This window comes from Symsagittifera roscoffensis, chromosome 1 (assembly GCF_963678635.1).
Source record: "Symsagittifera roscoffensis chromosome 1, txSymRosc1.1, whole genome shotgun sequence".
NCBI classification, from domain to species: domain Eukaryota; kingdom Metazoa; phylum Xenacoelomorpha; order Acoela; family Convolutidae; genus Symsagittifera; species Symsagittifera roscoffensis.
In genome coordinates this window covers 44,245,000-44,264,092 of record NC_087062.1, presented here as the reverse complement: position 1 = coordinate 44,264,092, position 19,093 = coordinate 44,245,000, and the positions used below count along the sequence as shown (strand labels likewise).

The 19,093-nt window shown below is 36.9% G+C and overlaps 1 protein-coding gene across 1 annotated transcript in view; it reads left to right on the top strand.

Moving 5' to 3' along the window:
* The window catches only part of LOC134844937 (spermatogenesis-defective protein 39 homolog), a 350,820-nt gene extending 349,660 nt beyond the window's left edge, over window positions 1-1,160 (top strand). The window contains exons 9-10 of the mRNA XM_063861765.1: window positions 276-305; window positions 580-1,160. Coding sequence (XP_063717835.1) covers window positions 276-305; window positions 580-888 — 339 coding nt within the window. The 3' untranslated portion in view covers window positions 889-1,160. The remainder of the gene's footprint in view (window positions 1-275; window positions 306-579) is intronic.
* The last annotated feature ends 17,933 nt before the right edge of the window (window positions 1,161-19,093 follow it).

Here is a 19,093-nt window from a genome sequence, read left to right as displayed (position 1 = left end):
TAATCCGTTATAATTGGCTTGCGTCAGTCAGCAATTATGTAGACTCATAATTGGTGTGCGTCACCTAAGAAATTTTGTAGAACCAAAGTTTTTCTCATTCGTTTTTTTCCCAGTAGCGTTATCATTATATTTTTGCTTGTGTATGCGAAGTGCAGCTTCGCCTCTGTGTCGAATATTATTTTGTTCTACTCTTAGGCTTGTTGTGCTCTTGGACCATTGTTGTCTTATATTGACCACAGTGTGGGCTCTTGTATTCAATGTAGGTCTGTTTTCAGCTGGAGAATACTGGCTTTATTTATCTAATGGTGAGAAATTCTGGCTTTTCTATGCTTCGGGGACCAATTGTTTGAAAACTAATTTCTGTTCTTACTTTTCACGATAAGTAATTTCTTAATTTTCTAGAAGGTTAGGTTCAATGGAGCCATGAATCAAACCGAAACACAACCTGCTATGACTGAAGCTAATTTATTCACAAGTGCTAACGTTAGATTTTTGTCAGCTTCGGTTTTCAATTTAAGTGGTTTTTTGTTCTTGAAATACGAATTGTGTACTATTATGATTTATTTGGGTTAATTTCAGCAACTGAGTGGTGGCCTTGGAAAGGGGTCGTACTGTGCAATAGGCTTCGACAACATGGCTCAACTACTAGCAGAGAGCCAGGCACCTTCGGACATAGTGAGTAAGTATCTGATGTGCATCAAAGACCAGCATGCCAGACTGACCCAGGCAGGTATTCTGGACTGCAAACTGGCAGCAGTGATGACCCACATTGAAAACAGAGACAAGTTGAGTCTGGAAGCGATCTCATCACGTCTCGCCCCTGGATCGAAGGAGATGAGAGAGGCAGTGAGGGCCCTGGAAGATCGATCTATCAAGTGGAAGAGATGAGAAATTATCCTCAAAACGTTAACTCGACAAACTCGATGATCACCGTTTCAATCCCAAATTAGTTTATTCATCAGTCAACTAATTCGACAGTAGATGAATTATTCGACAATCGTAGTCATCCTGGTATTCTTGGTCTCCAACATTGATCAGATTTCAATTAATTTAATTAAATATAATTGTATAGTGATTAAGAGTCGATAAACGTAGTTAAGACCTGGTATTCTTGGTCTCCAACATTGATCAGATTTCGTTAATTAATTAAATATAATTGTACAGTGATTAAGAGCCGATTAACGTAGTTAAGGTTTAACTAAAGAAATGAATTGATCTTGAAGAAAGCAATCTTCGAACCGCGAAAAGGTAATTTTGAGCCTGAACAATATTTCAGAATTTTCTTAAAAAGAAAAAATCATCGCGTAAAGAAATGAGCGCTTTAGTTTTCTTCAGTTAAGACTTGATACAGGTCGCGATGATTTTTTCTTTTTAAGAAAATTTTGAAATATTGTACAGGCTAAAAATTACTCTTTTTTTGCGGTTCGAAGGTTGATTTCTTTAAGTTCAATTCATTTCTTTAGTTAAAAGGAAGGCAAACTCCATTATCTAACAGCAAAAGTGTAAAGGTAACGAAAAACGGGATTGATTTCTAGTTTCGAAAGTGGAATTTAGGTTTCAGATTTCCCAGCGGAATAAAAACTTTACCTAATAATCCAATTGCGCTCATTGATTCTTCTTCATCTGTCTGTTGGTGATTTCAGATTTATCCGAAGGAGAAGAATAAATTATTTTGGATCGAGCAAAAAAACTCTCACTTGAATAAATGTAGTGTGAGATTGTTCACTTGGTTGAAAGCAGTCTTTTTCAGAAATCAGCATTTGGCATGCTGGCTTTATTGGTTACATTTTGCGCTCAATTTTATTGGGAGATTTTTCACATAGTACATTTAAATGGAAATTGTTCACATGTGCCAAGTGTTTCATCTGGAAACCTTTGGCTCACCCAAGATTTTTCGGGTGAATAGAATGTTCATTTTAGTTCTTTTAAGGTAAGAAACAGTTCCATTGACCATGGAATCAATATTTCGCCATTGCCTTTTGTCACTATTGTCATGAGGGGAGACTCCAGAAATGGGCGCTTAAGTGTCTGCTGTCTGCTTGAGTGTAATTCAATGAAGTCAAGGGCACTTGTTTAGTGCGAATCAGTTTTCAGGAAATTTCTATTTTTACACTCAAATTTGATCAATCGCGATTTGACTTTCGATTTCTCTTTGAGATCAGATCATTTTTTGTTACTAGGAAGGAAAAATTCACTACCTAACAGCAAAAGTGTGAAGTTCGGAAAAACATAACGGACTTCGAAAGTGGATTTTACTTTCAGATATACCAGCTGAATACAGTTACCTGTTGTTACAGTCTTTTTATAAATATGGTAAATTTTATCAAAATTTGGCAATCATAAGTTCGACTGCCATGAGGCATACAAGTATGTACTTGAAATTTGAAAGTCGACGTTTTTTTCTGAAAGAACTAATCAGTTTTTCCTGCCGTTGATTTATACTATATGTACGCCATTTTTAGGAGTTTTGAAAGTGTGGCTAAATTCACTTACAATGCAAAAGACCTGTGAGGTATTCGCCGTCTCGTGTGTGTTGGTTTTTGCATCATTGCTTTGTGCACGGTCAAATTTACCATGTCAATTTTCTGTTTTGGAGTTCGCTTCTTAAAATTCCCTTTATTTTCAAATTAAGTGAGGGATTCAAGGTTTAAAGTTAAAATTTGTATTAAAAAATTGCATGTGGAGCCACATCTTGTCCTAATGATCCTTTTCTCACAACTATTTAAATGATTTTCTCAAATTACCAAAGAAATTCTTATTAGTTACTTGAGGCAACATGGAAAATGGAAGGACAGTGATATCTAATAAATCATTACATGAAGAATTTTATTTGAAATTGAGCTTCTATCAAACGTTTTTGACCATGTTGTATTAGTACAAACACTCTTTCCTTTCCGTACTAACTCGCTTATAAAAGTGCTCATTTGGTGTCACTTTTGCAACAATCACAACCTGTAGTATTGGAAATTTCAGAGCATCTGTTCTCTGCTTTTTTGTGACTAGTGTTGTGAATAGTCAAGCCTCCGTGGTTGGTGCGTGAAACTCATAATTGTCCCAGGGTCGAATCCGCCACGTTGCCGATTTTTCACTAGTTCGTGGCAAATTATGATTTTCTTTCATTTTATAGAGCTGCTTTTTCGTCATGTTCTCGCTAGTACAAACACTCTTTCCTTTCCGTACTAACTCGCTTATAAAAGTGCTCATTTGGTGTCACTTTTGCAACAATCACAACCTGTAGTATTGGAAATTTCAGAGCATCTGTTCTCTGCTTTTTTGTGACTAGTGTTGTGAATAGTCAAGCCTCCGTGGTTGGTGCGTGAAACTCATAATTGTCCCAGGGTCGAATCCGCCACGTTGCCGATTTTTCACTAATTCGTGGCAAATTATGATTTTCTTTCATTTTATAGAGCTGCTTTTTCGTCATGTTCTCACTAGTGTCTGCGAAGCACAGCTTCGCCTCTGTGTGAGTTTTTAAAGTTAAAAAAGCAAAACAAACCAATCTTTTCTTAAACAAAAATGTTTTCTGGAAGTAAATAATAAAAAATAAACTTTAATGGCCTCTCAAATTCAAAGTAACAGTTTTGTTTTCGGCCTGTGTCAGTTTACTGTGTTCATCTTGATGTGTTAACAGAGGAACATCAAAGGTTGTAAAAATGCGAGTTGTGGTCATCTAGCTTTTAAAGTGAGCAGTTTTGAGTACCATGGACAAATCCTTAATTGTTTGATTATTCATGCCCAGAAAAATATTGTGAAGTTTTTCCGAATTAAAATACAAAGACAACAAATTTTGCGTTTGGCTGTACCGTTGCAGCGCAGTTTTGTACATTCGACAGGCTTTTTCGAACAAGTTTTTCATTTTGGGTCCCACACATGAAAATATAGCCGTCAGGTTGCTTTCGCTTGATCAGAAAAATAATGCCAGAATTTAGCTCCTCAAATAGATGGATCTAACTACTCAAAAGCTGTTAGTAATTAACACCGGCGAAATTCGTGATTTGTTTGAGTTTTAGTTACAGGCTGTGATAATGTTATGCTACGAGTAGGTAAGAACAAAAGAGAATAATTGAAAACATTTAATTTTGTCTTTTGATTTACTTGGTTTTGTTAGAGATCACGTTCATGTGTCTTCTAAGATCGCAACCGTCCAAATGACTGTTACGTTTGGCCTGCATGGATGGCCTTGAATAATACTAACAATACATAACAGAATATTAATAACACTTTCTCCAAGGTTACTGTGGCAACAGTACTACACGGTACCACATTCCCCTGAGGACAACAAAATTTTATATAATACCTTATAAAATTTTATAAATAGTATATAAGTCTCAGTTTACTGAATTGTTTTCATTTTAGCTTAGTTTTCCTTGGTTGTTTTCTTCATCACTTCCGCTTTGTTTCTTGCAGCGTTCCACGATCCCGACTCATCCAACGATGTAGCTCCGAATTTCCTTTTGAACAGATGTCTCTCTAGTTAGTAGGTCACACGTGTTGTTCTCCAATGTTGTTTCTTTGTTATTGATGTTAAACTTTGCCAGTCTCAATCTGTAGGCCTCAAGTGCTGCCAAATTTAGCTCTGTCATATCGTCCTCACAACTAATCAACTTTACAGAGTGTGATACGGGGCTGCCGTATCTCTTTGGTCCCTGGTTCTTTGTTTGTCGACTGCTTCGTCTGACTGTCCTTGTATCCTCTTCTTTGTCCGACTCGTCCGCAAATACTGCCGGGCTATTGTCGACTGATTCCGCTATTTGAGTCAGTAGTTTTTCTGCTTCGTTTTGTACCCCTCGGGTCAAAACCTGGTTTGTGATTTCTTCCCATTCTTTTGTTGTCATTTTGTTATTCTGGAATGTGTCCAGAATTTCCTTTTCGCTAGTTTGCCGTGTGATCCTTTTACTCACTGGGGCTTCTTTCGGTGCAGACGACTCTATGTAGACGGCTTCATTGCTCGTATCCCGCTTCTTTGATTCTTTTGCTGTTTTAACAGTTTTCGTTGTACGTGGCTCTTGCGTCTTGGCCTTTGCAGCTCTTGCACTTTGGACTAGTGGTCCTGCCCTATTTGGCTTAACCCTTTTTCCTCCTAGATTTAGGCCCCCGCCCGTCTTTGTTTCTTTCGACGTAACTACGTTTGGCGAGTTTTGAAACTTGTCCATTAGTCGATTGTCTTCTATATCCTGATCGGTTGGCCCCTGGTCTTTCGCATCATGTTCTTCAGCCGACTCACTGTCTAAGTCTTTATGATATGATACTGTCTTCTGTTGTTTGCTCCTAGGTTCTTCCCCCGTTGGGCTCCTCTTTTTCTCCGAACTCCGTGCTTTGGGCTGTGTTTGCAGTTTTGATCTCGCTATATCGCTCTTTCGATATACTGCACCAGCAGCCGTTTTGATTGTTGATGGTGTCTCTGCCACTATTTTGCCTTTCAGCGGTATTGTTAGAGCCTTTCCACTTTTCCTTTGCTCATGTTTGCGGAGGAAGCTTCCTGGCAAGCTATCATCCGATGTAGTCTGTTTGTCTTCGATAAATCCTCTTTCCCATGAATATAGGAGTTCCTTTCTCAGTTCGGGATTTATTGTGCTCGTTTCGTCTACAATTCGTCGTAGCTCGCTATCTGAGATATCCCGTCTGGTGACATTCCATCTCGCATTGGCCTCTAGTAGCTGCTTTAGTTCCTTTGCCCTAACTCTTTCTTTGGCCGCCGCAGTGTTGCGTAGAAACAGTGGGCTGACGTCCCGGCTATTCTGTCCTTTTCGTGGAATTTTTACATTGTCCCTGGATTGATCGATGCGTCTCTTCAACTGCGATGCTGTTAACGCCGATCTCTCCAAATGTTCTTCATCTAAACGATCAGATTCCTTCAGAAATTTATCCCTTACAATTTTAAACTCAGTTTTTGGTAATCGACCAAAGTGCGCTTCAAACAGAGACAACTTTATTGTTTTCTGTTTATTCCATCTTAGGTCCCTAATTATTGTGCTCAAGCACAGTTTAATAGATTGTACTTTTTCTTCGAGTAGCATTACTCCCAATCTTCGTTTAATAGTTTGTATCGTTCGTTCGACTAGTCCACATCCTCGATGATCACCGACTGCACAGAATTTTTGAATAATATTATCGGTGCAAAATTTTTTCATTTATTTTCCTTTAAACCCGAAAAACTGATCCATTTTAATCGATTTTGGTTTTCCATGTGTGTCAATGTAGGTACGTAGAAATTTTATTGTTGATTTTCCCCCTGTAGATTTCGTTACTTTAACTGACGGAAATTTTGAGTATCTATCAATAGCAGTAGACTTTTGTCGAATAATTTCTCGAGTGATAGTGGGCCATTTGTTTCATTTAACTGCTCCGACAGTTGGTAATTGCTTTTCCGCGATTTATGTCCACCTCTCGTTTTCTGTTGCGGTGTGACCATACAAGTCTCGGTTCCTGAACTGTAGTCCGGTTCATCAATGCTGTCCATCGTTAAGTCCACTGCAATGATTTGTCCAATCTCAGGTTCATCTCCTGATTGGGTTTGTCCCTGGGGTTTCGGGCTATGCATCACCGAATTGGCTTCTAATTCCATCGTTGATCGGGGTTTCTCATTCCTTTCCGATCCTATAAGTTCCCAAAATGAAACTAACATTGGTTGGGCTGCTGTAGCAGTTGATGTTGACTGACCACTATTTCCCGTGTCTGTTCTGATTTGTCTGTTCATCAGGTTCCAATTCGTCTGTGGTATTTGTTCAAAGTCCAAATTCTCTGACTCTGATCTGTTTGGGGTCCTTTGTATCATTCTAGTTCTTTGGAACGTCGTTTCTGTTATTTCCTCCCTTAATGTGTCTGTGTTATTCCGATCCTGAATTCTGACCATCTTTTTTTCTTTTCCTCTTTTTGCTGTTTCGCCTGAATGCATATTTTCTGATTCGCGACTTGATAACTTTCCGATTTTTCTAACTGATTCGACCGACTGTATTTGCTGACGATTTTGAGATAAACTGATTTTTGAGTTTTCAAACTTTTCTCGTTGAAACGAACGTGAATCTTCATTTCTTTCGTTCCGGTCGTGCTTTGTCCGTTTTGAACCGTTTTGGTTGCCATAGCAACGGATAAATGACGTGTTCTGATTTGATACATTTTGATCAATTCTAGAATATTCTAGAACGTTTTCGTTCCGGTCGAGCCTATCGTGATCACTCAGTCGACTGTTTAAACAATCGAGAGCTTTATGAAAACTTTCGATCGATGTGACTACAAATTTTTCATCCAATTCTGACTCCGGCCATGGTTCACCCTTCGGGTTTCTAGATAGGTAATCTACTATACCCATATCTTTCCCTGTTAAATGAAGAACCTTAAATTGATAGGGTAGTAATCTGTCTACCCATCTAGTCAGCCTAGATTGGTAGGTTTTATTTGACTTATTTTTATCCAAGGCAGAAACCAGTGCTTTATGATCTGTGGCTATCACGAATTCTTTTCCTAACAAATAATGTTTAAATCGGTCAACAGACCATACTACTGCTAGCAGTTCTAGTTCATTTATGGAGTATTTTTTTTCTTGTGTTTAAATACCTGGAAGCGAATGCAATCGGTATCCACTCCCCCTCCAAGTTTCGTTGTTCCAACGATGCCCCCAGCCCACTATAGCTGGCGTCACATTTTACCCTAGTAGCCAACTCAGGGTCGTAATAATGAATTTTTGTTATATTCGCAACCGCAGCTTTTATCGATTCGAATATCTCCGAATGTTCTTCTTTCCATTCGAATTTTTTTACTTGAGTTTTCACACTTTTGAGTTTTTTTTTCGTTTTCTTCTCGCAACAGAGGTCTCAACTTTTCAGTTAAGGTAGCTGCGTTTGGAATGAAATTGGCCAGATGATTTATACTACCCAGAAATGATTCAGTGAGGTTGGCGGACTAAGCTTCAAAATCGCTTCCGTTTTTGTCATCTTTGGAGAAATACCCTCCAGCGATAACTTATGTCCCAACCAATTCAGCTCCTGTTGAAAAAATTCACATTTCGACAGTTTTAGTGCTAAGTTTTCTTTGTCTAACTTTTCCAGCACGTTCATGATCAATTTTTCATGTTCTTGTTCACTTCCTTTAGACACAATGAGTATGTCGTCAAGAAAACAGAACGTATTTTCCGCATGGTTCAATGTTCTGTCCATAGCTTTTTGAAACTCCGCTGGCATATCTGCCAGACCGTAAAATCCGGTCAAAAATCTGTATGTTCCAGTAGCTTGCCCACCTATGATGTTAAAATTGCATTGTTTAGCTGTCTCTGCAGGCAGCTTAAGTTGACTGTAGGCATACTTCAGATCTAATACTGAGAAATACAGTGTACCCTTTCATTTGCTGTGATTATTTGGCTAACCCCATCCAATAATTCATCCACATTCGGCATTTGATATTTATTTTTGAACAACTGTCTATTTATGGGTTTTGCACCTGAGGCCAATTTTATGGAATCATCCTTTTTTTACTGTTATTACAATAGGTGCTACAAAATGATCACTAGTACATTTGTCTAGACGTTTTATATGCCCCTCTTTTAATAGTTTTTCCATTTCCTCATACACTTTCTCTTGTATGTGTATTGGGATGCGTCTCCCTTTTTCTTGTAATGGACAAAGTGGGTATTTGAACTTTGTGCTGACAACGTGATTTTTCGAACACCCTTGACAATCAAAAGGTTTTTAAATTTACTATAAAATTTGTTTTTCCAAGCTTCTGACCGTTCGCACAGTAACACGTCAAACCTCGTCTTTTCTTTTGGTGCCAACTTCTGTGTTGTGTGTATCCCGACTTTGCTCTGTAAGTCCAGCCCCAAAATACATCGCGCGCGTCGTTCTGTGATTAAGAACGATGCTCCCACCACCTCCCAACCTGCTGAACGGATGGTCGTTGTGATTGCACCCAGTATATTAATCGGCTGTTTGTTATAGTCTACAAATTTTGTAGTCAAGTTGAGATTCTCCCGTGGAATGAACCTCGTATTTTTTGAAGACTCCAGAATTTGCTTTGCAGTCGCCCAGTTCAAAAATGATACAGGACTACCCGTATCAATAGTCATGTTTATGATTTGTTGATCTATTCTCACCAAAGCTTTTAATGACCTTAATTGTTTCGATCGGGTATTTCTGCGAATATCAACCTTCTGTATGTCCTTGCTACTCTTCTTGATATCTCGGTTTCTATTTGATTGCTGTTTTATATACTCATCTATTTCTTCCATCGAAGACAATTCTGATTCAATAGCCATAATTTCGAACTCCTCACACGAGTCAAATGACTGAATTAATATGCACTCTTCATCTGAGCTGGATGATTTTTCCGCAATCTCATTTACTTGCTGTGACTTAAACATTTTTGCAAAGTGATTTGGTTTAGAACAATTTTTACATGTTTTGCCCATGGCCAGACATTTCTTCAAATGTCCTTCCCCAAATAGTCGACCACATCGAGTACACGTTTTCGGGTCTGTAAAGTTTCTCCCCTCTTTTCTGTCTGATGATTTCTTTTTGTACATGTTGTTCGGTTGTCTCCTTCCATTAGCATTTTTATTTCCAATACTCATGATTGGTTCTTGTTTTATCTTCATTGCTCCATTTACCTGAGCTGTACTTGCAGTCGTTGTATTAGTTTTCTGAAATGCCTGAGTTGTCTTTTTACTTTGTTCAAATTTCAACGCCCTTTTCAATACTTCCTCTGGTGAAAATGTTTCAAATGTTAATGTGTCTTGTAGTACCACATTTTTCATTTTCGATATGAATAGGTCACGCACTAGTTCGTCCTCCAGTGTCCCTAATTCTGCTCTGGCTGCTTGAGCAGTTAATGCGGCATGAAATGCCTCGAGCGATTCCCCTGTTTCCTGTGAACGATTAAACAGTTTGTAGCGTTCATACGTAACACTCTGTGATTTATCAAATGAAGTCTTAGCCAAGGCAACCATCTGCCTGAATTCTAACTTTGAAACTTCTACATGCGGGTTCTTTTGTACAAATTTTTTCTTTCCTTCTGTTCCCAACGCCAGGAATAATCTAGAGGCTACTCTTTTCTGTACCTCGTTGTAATATACGTTGTGTCCAACCTTTGGCCCTCTTTTTTCTTTCTTAATTTTCCAGAAGGATCTTGTCCCGGGCTAGTTGGTCTCGAGCCTCCCTTTCTGTAGTCGCCTGAGCGTTTTCATGTTCTCGTGGGGTCTCTAGTCTTGGTAACGGTTCCAATAGAACTTCTTTGGCTTCTTCTAACAATAGTTCCGGATTCACGCTCTCCTTTACTGAACTGTCAAAAAAAATTGGTCTAGCCATATCTTGAAATTCCAAGGAGGGTCGGAATTCGCGGTTGTCCAAAATACAGGGATCCCCATATCTGTTCTATTGTCCTGGGACAGAAATCCTGCTGGCTGCGCATGTGATAATGTTATGCTACGAGTAGGTAAGAACAAAAGAGAATAATTGAAAACATTTAATTTTGTCTTTTGATTTACTTGGTTTTGTTAGAGATCACGTTCATGTGTCTTCTAAGATCGCAACCGTCCAAATGACTGTTACGTTTGGCCTGCATGGATGGCCTTGAATAATACTAACAATACATAACAGAATATTAATAACACTTTCTCCAAGGTTACTGTGGCAACAGTACTACACGGTACCACACAGGCAAAACTCTTTCGTACACAAGTCAGAAATCGATTGTTTTGATCTTGTTCAACGTCTTACTAAACTTTTCATTAATAGGGTGAAGTTTGAACATTTCAATGTTTAAGCATAAATCTCAACTAGCATAAAACATGTTTGTGGCAATTTGTATCGACCAGCATCAACAAACTATCAAAAGACCATTTCTGCTTGAAAATCGAGCATGGAAACTAGTTAATTCTTTCAGCAGAGAGTTATTTTGAAAAGAAGCTAGCAAGCTTATAAAGTATGTGAAATTTTTGTTGGTTATCGCCATTTCGTTTGGTGCATCAGAAAGTAAGCAATCTGTCACTTTCTAGGAATACGATCACAGGAACTTCACATCATGCAATGGCTTCAAGTCTCAGTATTCGTAACAATCAAAATATACTTAAGTTACAAAAAATAGATTTTGTTATATGCTAAAAAAAAGGAGAGGTTCGTTACTAGGTACAAAGTTTTCATATGCTTTTTTGTTAAATTGGTCCTTGATACGGTTGGAAGTTTGCTACTAAGTACAATAGTGGGGTTATTACAGTTTTTTTGAGTTAATTGACCTGAACGTTAATTAAATCGGGGTCTTCTGACGGGTCTTGATCCTTGTCGAGTTCTTTATCTGCTATCCATTTTTGAACATCCAAAGCCGCATCACGCATTAATTTTAGAAAAAATTGCAATTGATTCCAAGTTAACACGAATGACAATCTTCCGGATACCGCTAGTCCCACAATAGGTACTATAAATTTCATGATTTCTTTAGACACGGAAACTACACGTATATTTGTCTCAAGAGCAGGTAAGATTTGTTTGTATGTGTCCTTGGTGTCAGACACATGAGATTGATCGCGAACCAAGGTAACTGCTTGGTTTCTGGAGGAAAACAGTTCGGTTAGTTTTTTCTCAATAATTTCGGGTTCCTTACCCGCTTTCTGTTCTATTTCAGCAATAGATGATTTAGTGAGATCAAATAATCTCAGATACAAATTTATTTCATTGTATATTAAACTCGCATCCATGTATATCCCTAGTGCTGGAATAGGAACCGCTCCATTAAACGCTGAAACCCATGCAACTTTTCGAACCCTTTTCACCAACTGGCAGTACAATTGTTCGACCATTTGAGGCCCACAGACTTTGATTGAAAACAGAAAAGCTGTTGTTTTTGTCTGAGAAGCAAACCCACGCTTGCAAATTGTCTCCACAAATAGAGCCATATCGAAGCTTTGCATTGAATCGAGTGGTTCTTCAACATTCACAAGGAATACTTTGTGAAGTTCTGGGTCAAAGTTATTGTCTTCAAGCTGTGTCTTCAAGAGTTTGGCGAATATCAGCGACGGCGTCGTCCTCGCTGATGTTCCACTTCTTTACTAACTTTGCAACCTTTTCGTCTACGTGTGTTCGCACAAGGTAGAACAACTTTCCTCTAGTAACCAATTCTTTTGCAATAAAGAGCTCTCCATCTCCGAGCATTTCTTTGGTGACAATGATATAAACATCGTAGTCATTTTCCCGAAGTTTGATCTCGTCAAAATACGTTTCTCGCTTGAATTGACTTCCGTCTACTCCGGGAAGATCCCAGAGAACGCAGTTCGGGAACTCTGGATTCTCAATTTTCTGTACTTTTTTGTGGTCGGTCCCAGGTCCCCAACAAGTGCTACCATGCGTCCCATTAGTGCGTTAATAAACGAAGATTTTCCTTGTCTCGATTGGCCAATGATAGCAATGTTTATTTTTTCTTTTTTTTTCCATTCATTCAGCTCTGATAGCTGATCCTCGTATATTCGCGACAAGTCTCCGCTCTGAACGCTTTCTAGCTTATTAAAATGCATAATTTCTTCATTCAATTGTGCAGAATTTGTGTTCAAATCTTTCAGTGGACTCTCAGAAGCCATTTTGTCGGTTACATCAAGCTAATTTTGTATTATGAGCTTCTAATCAGCTCTGCCTAACAAAAGTAATGGCTCTGCTATTTTTTATACATCAGTAATATTTTTGTTCACATTTGAGCAAATAATTAAATGGTACTGCAAAATAAAAACGTACAATTTTCATCTTTTATTCTGTAAAATTTGAATTCAATCAAACACAGTTAGTTCATCAATTGGGGATCAAAAAACTCAAAATTGAATTCAAATTACACTGAAAACATTCATAAAATAAACTCCTTATACTTTTCATAAACTAAACCTAAACTCGAAAACATCATGTTTCAGTTTTCGTTTCTTTCAATATTTATATTTCCAGATCCTTTCATTAAGAGAGAGAACCTATGGATTCGGGTATCGACTTCTCTCGAGTTTTTTTTCCGAAGTTTTGAAGATTCGGTTATAGGATCCAACTATCTATCAAACGTTAAGGCAATTTCAATTGTCATCAGAATTTCATTTTTTTCAGTGGGGTTTCTCGCAGTGCTTTGATAAATCGTCAAATATTTCCCATTTAGATTTGTCGGACTTATTTCTCAACTATCTGCTGCAAATTTGATTGTTCTTGAAGGTTGCCACAAGTTTCTCCGTGAGCTCCATGACATTCTCCGTGACAAATATCAGCCCCTAAGACCTTAAAATGAGTTAATTACATAAACAAATAAAATACAATAAATAGTTGTCAAAAGACGAATTTGAGCCTCTTGAATTGGATAAGAGGCTCAACTTACCATTGGACAGAATACCATTGATACCATTGGACAGAATGTAGATAGCAAGAGCAACCTTCGAATAAATAGTCGGAGAGGCAACCAGACCAACCTGAAAAAATTGGTCAGAGAAAAAAAAACAGAAGAAGTAGTCATTACACAAAACAAAGCTGATTAGCAAGTTTGAAGTACCGATGGACAAATGGTTGATACTTGTCGTCTATCTGCAGAATTGACTAGATCAATTCGACTGATAGTTTTGATCACTTGATTCTCGTTTAGATGCAATTTTTCAATCAATTGTTCTGGCAATGTACACTGTTCGATCAGTGCAAAATTTTTTGATCAGAATCAGCTTACCGCCATCGTAATTGCTTCGAGCTATAAGCTGGCGGCTTACAACTTGAACCAATTACGATGGCATTAGCCTGATTCTGATCAAACATATTCGCACTGATCAAAAATTTTCATCTATGTGCCTACAAAATAGACGCTAAACTTTTCATTTTACACAGTTTCCCGCAGATTCCACAATATCTGAGATCCCAATATCTTAGATTAGAAATCTCAATTGGGCTGCAAATCAGAAACCAACAATTACATTTTCATCGGTAAACACATTTTCAGATCAAAACATGTTCAGAGGAGAATTTCTAAGTAAAAGATCCACTAAATCACGCCCTAGTCGATCAGAGGAGGTTATCTAGCAAGATCTTGCAAGAATCTTGCAAGATTTTTTTTAAAGAGGATGCATCTTTTTAAAAGATCTTGCAAGATAGCCTCCTTTAAAGATAACCTTTTTTGCAAGATCTTTAAAGATACAATTTTTTTGGTCAAAACAGCTTTACACGCGAAGACAACCAAGTAGCGTTCGTGGAAGAAGGAAGCAATCTTAGCTACGCATACATACACACAGCCCGCTAGGCGGTTACCCCCAGAAAGCTTCATTTTTTTAAACTTTTTTTGTGATAGGCGGCTATCTTCAAGTTTTGATCGACTACTTATACCCTAATCTCTCAAAATAGGAAAAACAATTTACATCAATTGAGAACATAAATGTAAAGAAATAAATACAAGCAAAGATTAAGCAAAAGATGAAAATTAGGTTTTTTTAATTCAGTTTTTTCACACTATTACATCAATCGAGATGAGCTGATGGATTCTCCATGAAATCTTCAGTAAACGCATTTGAGAAGTCGTTTGTGATGAAAGCTTCACTTTCCTAGAACATCTTGCATCATTATTGAACTTTCCTAGAAAATTTCCTTGCATATTTATTGCCCTACTGAGAAATCACGCTCATGGTTTTTGTCCATTCTCATCACGCTCCTTTTCTATGAGCGCCGCTCTCATAGTCTTTTGACCATTCAAAATTAGTTTTGCGAGAGGACGGTGCCCAACTTTCAGCTCATTGTTGTATAATTAAGCTCGAGCTTCATATTTCCGATATTGGAAAAAAATGGGGTTGCAGTACAAAACAGGTGCGGTCGTGTGAAGATTTCGAGATATAGGAAATTCCGCATTTGAAAAAAATAACGTCATGAGTAGAGTACAAGAACTAACCTCTTTTGTCCTTCAGTCATCATGTATATGATCTGTTCGACCCTCGATCGGTTTGCCCACACTGCCTATTTGCACGACAGCTGGTCTCCGCATGTATGTCCTGCCCAGTCTCTCCACCGCAGGAGGCATAGTCGCAGTGAACATCACCGTCTAAACAACCACAAACATAAATTTACCTACTTACAAAAGCCAAAATCTATATCAATTAACTAACAATGAGCCAGACAACGATGTGAAATTTCCCATTTAGATTTGTCTGACTTATTTCTCAACTATCTGCTGCAAATTTGATTGTTCTTGAAGGTTGCCACAAGTTTCTCCGTGAGCTCCATGACATTCTCCGTGACAAATATCAGCCCCTAAGACCTTAAAATGGGTTTATTACATAAATAAATAAAATACAATAAATAGTTGCCAAAAGACGAAGTTGAGCCTCTTGAATTGGATAAGAGGCTCAACTTACCATTGGACAGAATACCATTGATACCATTGGACAGAATGTAGATAGCGAGAGCATCCTTCGAATAAATAGTCGGAGAGGCAACCAGACCAACCTGAAAAAATTGGTCAGAGAAAAAAAACAAAAGAAGTAGTCATTACATAAAAAACACCTGATTAGCAAGTTTGAAGTACCGATGGACAAATGGTTGATATTTGTCGTCTATCTGCAGAATTGATTAGATCAATTCGACTGATAGTTTTGACCACTTGATTCTCGTTTACATGCAATTTTCAATCAATTGTTCTGGCAATGTACACTGTTCGCTCCGTGCAACATTTTCTGATCAGAATCAGGTTACTGCCATCGTAATTGCTTCAAGTTAGCAGCTGGCGCCTTACAACTTGAACCAATTACGATGGCATTAGCCTAATTCTGACCAAACATATTCGCACTGATCAAAAATTTTCACCGTAGTAATTAATTAAAACATTATCAACACAGCCTATTTTATGATTGAAGTTAACAACACAACTAAGCTATTAAAATGATCAAACGATAGAAGTAAACAGCCTTCAAACGGATGCAATTATATTAGCGTTATCGGCGATTGACTGCCTAAAAGCAGAATTGAACAAAAATTACTTATTTTTAGTAAAACAAATCTATATCAAGTCAACATTTAAAGCATTTTCATTAAAAGTATTTAGTTCAACTGTCCCTCCTCTACAACAGCACTAATTGACTTGTCTATGAATTGCGTCTTACGCAGTGATCTGCAACCCCGTATACAAAGAATAGCGCTCCTGATCAGCGCGAAGCTTATCTTAGTTCTTATATAGTTTATAAATTCTGCGTAGCTTTCATTATAATGATTTATAAAATTGTTGTAAGTTGATGTTTTTTTATCCCGTAAAAGTTTTGATTAAAGTCTTTCCAGAGAGGTTAGTCAAATGATGTAATTATAAGCTAAAATCTCATACAGATTGAAATTATAGTCCGGGAGATCGAAATAAACAGAGCAGATCTGAAAACACATTGCATCATTAAGATTTCCACATACCGTAGTAATTAATTGAAACATTATCAACACAGCCTCAATTATGATTGAAGTTTACAACACAACTAAGCTATTATAATGATCTAACGATAGAAGTAAACAGCCTTCAAACGGATGCAATTATATTAGGGTTATCGGCGATTGTCTGCATAAAGGCAGGATTGAACAAAAATTACTTATTTTTAGTAAAACAAATCTTTGTCAAGTCAACATTTAAAGCATTTTCATTAAAAGTATTAACTTCAACTGTCCCTCCTCTACAACAGCACTAATTGAATTGTCTATGAAATGCGTCTTACGCAGTGATCTGCAACCCCGTATACAAAGAATAGCGCTCCTGATCAGCGCGAAGCTTATCTTAGTTCCTAGATAGTTTATAAATTCTGCGTAGCTTTCATTATAATGATTTATAAAATTGTTGTAAATTGATTTTTTTTTATCCCGTAAAAATTTTAATTAACGTGTTTCCAGAGAGGTTAGTCAAATGATGTAATTATAAGCTAAAATCTCATACAGATTGAGATTATAGTCCGGGAGATCGAAATAAATAGAGCAGATCTGAAAACACATGCATCATTAAGATTTCAACTTACATTAGTATTTAATTGAAACATTATCAATACAGCCTATTTTATGATTGAAGTTTACAACACAACTAAGCTATTATAATGATCTAACGATAGAAGTAAACAGCCTTCAAACGGATGCAATTATATTAGAGTTATCGGCGATTGTCTGCATAAAGGCAGGATTGAACAAAAATTACTTATTTTTAGTGAAACAAATCTATGTCAAGTCAGCATTTAAAGCATTTTCATTAAAAGTATTTAGTTCAACTGTCCCTCCTCTACAACAGCACTAATTGAATTATCTATGAATTGCGTCTTACGCAGTGATCTGCAACCCCGTATACAAAGAATAGCTCTCCTGATCAGCGCGAAGCTTATCTTAGTTTTTATATAGTTTATAAATTCTGCGTAGCTTTCATTATATTGATTTAAAAAATTGTTGTAAGTTGATGTTTTTTTATCCCGTAAAAATTTTAAATAACGTCTTTCCAGAGAGGTTAGTCAAATGATGTAATTGTAAGCAAAAATCTCATACAGATTGAAATTATAGTCCGGGAAATCAAAATAAATAGAGCAGATCTGAAAACACATTGCATCATTAAGATTTCAACATACCGTAGTAATTAATTGAAACATTATCAACACAGCCTATATTATGATTTAAGTTTACAACACAACTAATCTATTATAATTATCTAACGATAGAAGTAAACAGCCTTCAAACGGATGCAATTATAATAGGGTTATCGGCGATTGTCTGCATAAAGGCAGGATTGAACAAAAATTACTTATTTTTAGTAAAAACAAATCTATGTCAAGTCAACATTTAAAGCTTTTTCACTAAAAGTATTTACTTCAACTGTCCCTCCTCTACAACAGCACTAATTGAATTGTCTATGAACTGCGTGTTACGCAGTGATCTGCAACCCCGTATACAAAGAATAGCTCTCCTGATCAGCGCGAAGCTCATCTTAGTTCTTATATAGTTTATAAATTCTGCGTAGCTTTCATTATAATGATTTATAAAATTGTTGTAGGTTGATGTTTTTTTATCCCGTAAAAGTTTTAATTAACGTCTTTCCAGAGAGGTTAGTCAAATGATGTAATTATAAGCTAAAATCTCATACAGATTGAAATTATAGTCCGGGAGATCGAAATAAACAGAGCAGATCTAAAGACACATTGCATCATTAAGATTTCAACATACCGTAGTAATTAATTGAAACATTATCAATACAGCGTATTTTATGATTGAAGTTTACAACACAACTAAGCTATATAATGATCTAACGATAGAAGTAAACAGCCTTCAAACGGATGCAATTATATAAGCGTTATCGGCGATTGTCTGCATAAAGGCAGGATTGAACAAAAATTACTTATTTTTAATAAAAACAAATCTATGTCAAGTCAACATTTAAAGCATTTTCATTAAAAGTATTTAGTTCAACTGTCCCTCCTCTACAACAGCACTAATTGAATTATCTATGAATTGCGTCTTACGCAGTGATCTGCAACCCCGTATACAAAGAATAGCTCTCCTGATTAGCGCGAAGCTTATCTTAGTTTTTATATAGTTTATAAATTCTGCGTAGCTTTCATTATAATGATTTATAAAATTGTTGTAAGTTGATGTTTTTTTATCCCGTAAAAGTTTTAATTAACGTCTTTCCAGAGAGGTTAGTCAAATGATGTAATTATAAGCTAAAATCTCATACAGATTGAAATTATAGTCCGGGAAATCAAAATAAATAGAGCAGATCTGAAAACACATTGCAGCATTAAGATTTCAACATACCGTAGTAATTAATTGAAACATTATCAACACAGCCTATATTATGATTGAAGTTTACAACACAACTAAGCTATTATAATTATCTAACGATAGAAGTAAACAGCCTTCAAACGGATGCAATTATATTAGGATTATCGGCGATTGTCTGCATAAAGGCAGGATTGAACAAAAATTTCTTATTTTTAGTAAAACAAATCTATGTCAAGTCAACATTTAAAGCTTTTTCATTAAAATTATTTACTTCAACTGTCCCTCCTCTACAACAGCACTAATTGAATTGTCTATGAATTGCGTGTTACGCAGTGATCTGCAACCCCGTATACAAAGAATAGCTCTCCTGATCAGCACGAAGCTCATCTTAGTTCTTA